This window comes from Mus caroli, chromosome 3 (assembly GCF_900094665.2).
Source record: "Mus caroli chromosome 3, CAROLI_EIJ_v1.1, whole genome shotgun sequence".
Classification (NCBI taxonomy): Eukaryota; Metazoa; Chordata; class Mammalia; order Rodentia; family Muridae; genus Mus; species Mus caroli.
In genome coordinates, this window is record NC_034572.1 from 123,498,663 (window position 1) to 123,507,075 (window position 8,413).

An 8,413-nucleotide genomic window follows, 5' to 3' on the forward strand; every position below is an offset into this window, starting at 1 on the left:
TTTTTATCATCTTTAGTTGCTTGCTTTTAAATGACAAGGTGGCACACAGTAGGCACAATATGACAGTAAAGGCCATGGTCACCATCACCTACAGATAGACTCTCGTTCTTAGAATTTATGCATGCACTGCCAAACTACCCCTACTTTTATAAGCCAGACTTAAACATCCAGGAATTGGTAGAGTGCTAGGCTAGCATGCGAGAGTCCTGGGTGCAGTGGCACAAAGGCAGTTATCACAGCACTGAGTGTGGGGGCTGGAGAATCAAGGTCAGGACCTCAGCTACAGGAGACTCAGGGAAGGAAGGAGGGAGGAGAGAGGGGGTGGGAAGAAAGCCCAGGAGTTGCCTCCGTTTTGTTTTGTCTAAAACCCCGTCCAAACAACAGCAGCAACAACAACAACAACAAAAACATGAGGAAAAAAACCCTCAGACTGTAAACTCTCTACACTAAACTGAGATGAAGTGGCGAAGAGCGAATGTCTGGCGGGGACGGCAACACTGAGTTCACCACCCTGGACATGAAGTTGTCCTACTTGCTCCCCGGGCAGTGCCCTCTTCCCCAACACTCACGCATACACATATGCTTACACACAGCTAGGCTCTGTGCAGGAGGAAGACGCAGTGGCGTCCTGGCGTTGCCTGGGTGACGAAGGGCCCAGTTGCTGGGGGAGGCAGAGGCGGATCCTGGGGCGGGGCAGGAGGCGGGGCGGGGCTGGCAGGAAACAGGGTCGAAGGAGCCGAGGCCTCAGGGCTAGGACACCCGGTGGGAGCTAGCGGGCAGGTAAGTGTGGGCACCCGTGCGTGCGTGGGGCGCGGGGCAGAGGAGGGCCGTGGCCTCCCCGGGACTGCTGGGACTGGCAGAAGTGGGCTTGCGGCGCTGTGCAGTGAAGGACGTAGCAGCGGTATTTGCTCAGGCTAACTCCGCCGAGCGCTTTTGTCCTCATGTCCGCTGTTTCCCGGCTGTTTAAACTTTAGAGGGCGGCGCTTGCACTGTGTGGTAGAGAACTTGGCTCTGCAAGTTGAATCCTGTTGTTGTTGCTCGCGTCTGTCTGAAAAGTGGGAAGAGGAGGCGGACCAGGGCTTGGGGCACAGGCCTGCGGTAGCCAGGCTTGATCAAGACCCCTAACCAAGGCCAGACCTGGGCGAGCACCTCCGCCACAGTGTCTCCTGCAGCCAGCAAACCTGTTGCTGTCTACGCATAACTTTTCTCCACACAGTGATAAACTGCTAAGTTCTTGCTTCCCACAGAACAGGCTTCCTGTCGCCTATCAAAACCGACTTCAAGCCTGAAAAATCTTTAAGGTCTATCAGAGACGGCCTTTATTTCAGAACTTCTGTCCTTGTTCCAGAGGAAAACTGTAAAAGTCCCCATGGTCCTACCGGGAGCTAGGGGACATGGGACACATGGGTCTAGTGGTCATCTCCAGTTTACGGATGAGTGGTGAGGGGTGGGAAGCCAGGTTGGGGGAGGGCACCGAGCCGCTCCCCCTTTTGTTTGATTCCTTTCCTCCCCTGTTCAGTTCTATGTGTATGTGCCCTTTCCAGAGTATGTTCTAGGGAGGTGAGTTACTTCTTACAGGTTACTAAATAGATGGTTGGCAGGGAATATGGGTAGATTCTCATGAGCGCTAGTTTGGAAAGTGACCTTTAGTGGAATGCCTGGTGATATGTAGTACAGACTTTGTAATCCACCAGTGCGGGGCTTTCGGTTCCGACCTTAGGCAGGTCTGGCCCTGTTCTGTATTCTTGAGCTTTGGAAGTAGCAAGATAAAGTATCTACCGTCCCATGCAATCAATAACAGTGGCTGATAGCTTTATCTGGAAGGTACCATAAAGAGAAAAAGAGGTGAGTGATTTTATACAAATTAAACTAAGGAGCTCAGAGGCCATGTTTACTTTAGGGTCGAACAGAAAGGGAGAAGTGAGACATGGCCAAGACTTACGATTAATGCTGTATACAGTTTTGATAACCAGAACAGAGGTGACCACACATTTCTAACCCTCCTATAGGGTATCTTAATCTCTGCTACAAAAGAGGCCAAGGCAGGAAAGTCTCAAGTTCAAGGTCAGCGTAGATAACACAGAACAGCTCTTGGGGAAATGCTGTGCAATATACGCTTTTAAGCTGCTTTGCTGTGAGCTAGTGAAGACTGAGGCAGAAGGAATGTGAATTTGAGGCCAGTCTGGGGTACATTGCTTTTAAACCCTTGCTAAGGCAAGACTCTTGAGAAGCCTGCACCCATGTTGTGCTGGGTAGTCTTTTTTAAAAATATTTTTATTAGGTATTTTCCTCATTTACATTTCCAATGCTATCCCAAAAGTCCCCCATACCCTCCCTCCCACTCCCGTACCCACCCACTCCCACTTTTTGGCCCTGGCGTTCCCCTGTATTGGGGCATATAAAGTTTGCAAGTCCAATGGGCCTCTCTTTTCAGTGATGGCCGACTAGGCCATCTTTTGATACATATGCAGCTAGAGTCAAGAGCTCCCGGGTACTGGTTAGTTCATAATGTTGTTCCACCTATAGGGTTGCAGATCTCTTTAGCTCCTTGGATACTTTCTCTAGCTCCTCCATTGGGGGCCCTGTGATCCATCCAATAGCTGACTGTGAGCATACACTTCTGTGTTTGCTAGGCCCCGGCATAGTCTCACAAGAGACAGCTCTATCTGGGTCCTTTCAGCAAAATCTTGCTAGTGTATGCAATGGTGTCAGCGTTTGGAAGCTGATTATGGGATGGATCCCCGGATATGGCAGTTTCTAGATGGTCCATCCTTTCGTCACAGCTCCAAACTTTGTCTCTGTAACTCCTTCCATGGGTGTTTTGTTCCCAATTCTAAGAAGGGGCAAAGTGTCCACACTTTGGTCTTCGTTCTTCTTGAGTTTCATGCGTTTAGCAAATTGTATCTTATATCTTGGGTATTCTAAGTTTCTGGGCTAATATCCACTTATCAGTGAGTACATATTGTGTGAGTTCCTTTGTGATTGGGTTACCTCANTCAGGATGATGCCCTCCAGGTCCATCCATTTGCCTAGGAATTTCATAAATTCATTCTTTTTAATAGCTGAGTAGTACTCCATTGGGTAAATGTACCACATTTTCTGTATCCATTCCTCTGTTGAGGGGCATCTGGGTTCTTTCCAGCTTCTGGCTATTATAAATAAGGCTGCTATGAACATAGTGGAGCATGTGTCCTTCTTACTGGTTGGAACATCTTCTGGATATATGCTCAGAAGAGGTATTGCGGGATCCTCTGGTAGTACTATGTCCAATTTTCTGAGGAATCGCCAGACTGATTTCCAGAGTGGTTGTACAAGCTTGCAATCCCACCAACAATGGAGGAGTGTTCCTCTTTCTCCACATTCTCACCAGCATCTGCTGTCACCTGAATTTTTGATCTTAGCCATTCTGACTGGTGTGAGGTGGAATCTCAGGGTTGTTTTGATTTGCATTTCCCTGACAATTAAGGATGTTGAACATTTTTTCAGGTGCTTCTCTGCCATTCGGTATTCCTCAGGTGAGAATTCTTTGTTCAGCTCTGAGCCCCATTTTTTAATGGGGTTATCTGATTTTCTGGAGTCCACCTTCTTGAGTTCTTTATATATATATATTGGATATTAGTCCCCTATCAGATTTAGGATAGGTAAAGATCCTTTCCCAATCTGTTGGTGGCCTTTTTGTCTTATTGACGGTGTCTTTTGCCTTGCAGAAGCTTTGCAACTTTATGAGGTCCCATTTGTCAATTCTCGATCTTACAGCACAAGCCATTGCTGTTCTATTCAGGAATTTTTCCCCTGTGCCCATATCTTCCAGGCTTTTCCCTACTTTCTCCTCTATAAGTTTCAGTGTCTCTGGTTTTATGTGGAGTTCCTTAATCCACTTAGATTTGACCTTAGTACAAGGAGATAGGAATGGATCAATTCGCATTCTTCTACATGATAACCGCCAGTTGTGCCGTGTGCTGGGTAGTCTTATGTCAACTTGACACAAACTAAAGTCATCTGGGAAGAGGGAGCCTCAGTTAAGAAAGTGCCCCATAAGATCAGGCTGTAGGCAAGCCTGTAAGGCATTTTCTTAATTAGTGATCAGTGTGGGAGGGCCCAGCCCATTGTGCTTGGGCCATCACTGGGCTTGTGGTCCAGGGTTCTTTCTATAAGAAAGCAGGCTGAGCAAGCCAGTAAACCATATCCCTCCATGGCCTCTGCATCAGCTCCTGCCTCCAGGTTTCGGCCCTGTTTGAGTTCCTGTCCTGACTTCCTTTTGTGATGAACTTGGAAGCATAAGCCAAATAAACCCTTTCCTCCCCAACTCCTTTTTGGTCGTGGTGTTTCATTACATCAATAAAATCCCCAACTAAGACAGATATCTTGGCTATCTATTGTAATTTCCCTAAGCATATATTAAGTATATATTAAAACTGTTCAGTGCTGGCAAGAGATCTTAGCAGGTAAAGGCACTTGCCACCAACCCTGGGGCCTGGGACCGTATTATGGAAGGAGGAACCTGCTCCTGTAGGTTGTCACCTGACTTCCACAGAGCTGTGGTGTGTGCCTGCCAGCTCCCACACATACACAAATACATGTCAAAACTTTATTAAAAGACCCCAACTTTACATTAAACAAACCCTTAGTGAGGGCGTGAATTTGACAGCCTTGAAACTGGATGTTATTTTTAATAGATCTTGAACAGTTACTTAGGCCCTGACTAGGCTGAGGGAGATGTGTGAGACAACCCACACTGAAGCTTCCCATTGGATAGGAAGAGCAAAGTTGGTCTCCAAGGCTTTCAAGGGACTTGGCAAGCTGTGGCTGGCATTCTTGCCACTTTGGCAGCTCTCGGGTGCCTTGCTACAAAGGCAGGTTGGCAGTCCCTTCCTGGATTCTGGCTCTGTAGGTCTCAGTAGCCACCACGACCCAGGAGTCGGCCTTCTAACACTCACTGGCAATTCTGAGGCAGACAGAGGAAACCTACTTAGCACCTATTGGACAAGGAAATGCCCAACTGGACTCTTCACTGAGAAATGGTGCTGCCTGGGTAAACTCTAGGCTAACAGGGACTGAGCCGCCTCCCCACTCAGCCTCACCGCCAGGGTGGCCTTGGATTTGCTTTATTGATATGAGGTTAGAACAAGCAGATTCGGGAAGTCTGTTTAAGGACAGAGGGAAAAATAATCGACTCCACGTCAAAGACCCCTACCAAAAGTTGTATCCTGTTAGCCTTCCTCTTTGTCCATAACTCTCTCCTCCCTTTAATTTGGTAACTAACCAAAGGAGAACAGATTATTGAACCAATTACAGTACAGATGCCATCTGTTGAATGTGCCTCTTTCTTTTTTTGTTTTTTAAGATTGATTTATTTTATGAATGTGAGTGCACTGTAGCTGTCTTCAGCACACCAGAAGGTGGCATTGGATCCCCCATTACAGCTGGTTGTGAGCTACCATATGGTTGCTGGGAATTGAACTCAGGACCTCTGGAAGAACAGTCAGTGCTTTTAACCTGTGAGCCATCTCTCCAGCCCTGAATGTGTCCCTTCATATTTACCAGCATTGGGAGCTGGGCCAGGTGGTGAGCTCTTCTAGTCTGAGCTACTCCACATGCTGAGCCAGGAGGAACAAATGCATTGAGCCCATGACTGTGAGGCCTCCCTGAATGACACTGAGATGATAATTTTGAGCTGCTCTGTTGTACTTGCTACATCTCAGGTGCTTCATAGGCGCAGGTGGCTAGTGACCAACACACTGCGTTGCGTACATTGAACAATTGGATCAGCACAGAGAGGCCTGTCAGATAGCGCTCCCCAGAGTAGGGAAGGATGCAGTGCAGGGTTGCTCAGAGGGCTGTGAGGTATCAGTAGTGAGTCAGGGATCCCTTAACAGTGTTTTCATTGGAAATAGGTGACTCAGAAAACCAAAATCTGAGCCTTGCAATGCAGGCCTTGCCCTCTTCCAGTTAAGTAGATTTCTTTGCTGGAAACACTGTAAACCACAGAGTGGACTCAGTTCCCTATATGATTCAGCTCCTGCTCTGTACACCAAAGCAACTGTGTATTTCCCTCAAACTCTATGACCACAGAATTGTTTAACTCAGGCACACGTGTTTGGATAAGATTGTCTCCATTTCTGTTTATCATTTATTATTTTGAAAGCCAGAGGAGCAGAATGTTGCTGTAGCTGATTTACTCATAGGATAGCTCCCCCTTTTTTCCATGAGTCTTAGAGGTCTGGGGTCTGAGGGGTGGAGCACCTTTGCTGCACTTTGGTTGAAAGTAAAATAAATGAGGAAGCTGTGGGGGCACACACCTTTAATCTCAGCCCTCAGGAGGCCAAGGCACACGGTTTCTGTGAGTTAGAGGCCATCCAGGTTTACATAGAGAGTTCCAGACCACCCAGGGCTACATAATAAAATCTTGTCTCAGAAAAAAAAAATGAAATTAACAGACAACAACTTTGTTTTCCTAATAGGTGAAAGTAAAACATGACAGAAACCGATGGCTTCTACAAAAGGTAAAGATATTCTTGGCTTGTAAAAGCCTTTCTGTTCTTGGTCACTGCCATCTTACGTAATGACATCTTATATAGGTTCAGTGATGTTTAGCATTTGGGGAGCTGAGATGTAGGTTTGGTTAGAGTGGTAATTCTCATCTGTGGGTAATGACCCCTGTGGGATCAAAAGACTTACACAGGGGTCAACTTTCTTAGGGGTCACCTAAGGCCTTTGGAAACCACAAATATTTTCATTACAGCTCATAAGAGTAGCAAAATTACAGTTACAAAGTAGCAACAAATATAACTTTCCGGGTGGGTAGGGGTCGCCACAACCAGGAACTGCATTAGGCCGTGGAGAACCTCCTTGGCAAAGGGCCTGGACTGATTGGTTTTTTTACTCTTCATTAGTAGGGAAGTGTTCGATCCAGCCGAGCAGTACAAGATGGACCACAAGAGGAGAGGAATTGCCCTCATCTTCAATCACGAGAGGTTCTTTTGGCACCTGACACTCCCAGAGAGGCGGGGCACCAACGCAGACAGAGACAACCTGACTCGCAGGTAACTCTGGCATGATACACCTAAGTGCTAGCTAATCGTAATTTAGCACTGATGGCGGATTGAGAGCCTCCCTGGGACCCAGCGTGTGCTTAGCATGCATGAGGCTAACACAAACAAACCACTGGGTTTTCCTTGTCACTAAGGTCTGCAGGAGATGGTAAGAGTCATCATTGAATTGGCTCTTGTCACTGCTAAGCCCTTTCACAGGGCAGATGATCAAGGGAATTGCCATGGTTGTTTTTTTGTATGTCTTAAAAATAGGCATGGAATTCCTCAAGGAGGTAAGGGTCTCGGATAGCCCGGAAATACTCACAAGCTAATTCTGAGCTCATTGTGTCAGCAGGTTTTCAGATCTAGGATTTGAAGTGAAATGCTTTAACGACCTCAGAGCAGAAGAACTCCTGCTAAAAATTCACGAGGGTAGGTAGCCTTGCTCTTTAAGGTCTCTGATGGGATGGGTACTCGATGCTATCTGTCTGTAGGTCTGATTACCTGGGTACTCGATGCTAGCTGTCTGTAGATCTGATTGCCTGGGTCTGTGATCTGTTGCAGCATCATGCAGTAGGTATTCTTATGATAATGCAATTTAGAGTCAGTCCTCCCTGCATGCTTTGAGCCTTCAGATCATGTGCTAATGGCTTGTTATTGCTCTTGGCACTATCATTTTGTGCTTTCCTTTAATTAAATTGAAAATAGTTATAATTGAAACTGGCTGCTTACTAGGTTTCCTGCTTTTCTCATTAGCTTTGGAGGACATGGGGTCTCAGCTCTCCCAGAAGCTCTCGAGAGTCTGGTATGACACAGGGTGCAGCCACAGAGGCAGCTGTTGCATGGTTGCTTATAGGTTTTTGGTCTACTGTAGGGAAGTCTGCTCATTCAAAGAAACTTTTAATGTATTACCAAAGTCACGTGGGTCTTTAAAAAATAATTCTGAAAATACCAAATAGTCACCGTATAAAGCAGGTTTCATAGTGGCATTCATGTTTCAAGTGCATTGTGCATTTTTGACCATATTTACTCTTTATCATCTGTTCCCTCATCTCCACTCCAGCTGGTCCCCCTCACCTCCACTCCAGCTGGTCCCCCTCCTCTTCCCAGATAGTCTGCCTTCTATGTCCACGTCGCATGAGTATGACAGGTGAGAGAGTTGTGTGAAGCTAAAGGCTGCACTTTCAGGGAGAGAATGTGAGCCTTCTCTTTCTGGGCCTGCCCTGTTTTGCTTAGGGCGATGATCTCCAGTTCCATGCATTTTTCTGCAGATGACATATTTAGTTCTTTTTTTTTTTTTTTTTTTTTTTTTTTTTTTTTTTTTTTTTTTTTTTAGATTTATTTTATTTATTATATGTAAGTACACTGTAGCTGTCTTCAGA

The 8,413-nt window shown here is 46.3% G+C and overlaps 1 protein-coding gene across 1 annotated transcript in view; it reads left to right on the top strand.

Moving 5' to 3' along the window:
• The first annotated feature begins 685 nt into the window (after positions 1-685).
• The window catches only part of Casp6 (caspase 6), a 14,488-nt gene continuing 6,760 nt past the window's right edge, over positions 686-8,413 (top strand). The window contains exons 1-4 of the mRNA XM_021158237.1: positions 686-780; positions 6,462-6,503; positions 6,894-7,043; positions 7,387-7,463. Of these exons, the coding sequence (XP_021013896.1) occupies positions 6,475-6,503; positions 6,894-7,043; positions 7,387-7,463 (256 nt within the window). The 5' untranslated portion in view covers positions 686-780; positions 6,462-6,474. The remainder of the gene's footprint in view (positions 781-6,461; positions 6,504-6,893; positions 7,044-7,386; positions 7,464-8,413) is intronic.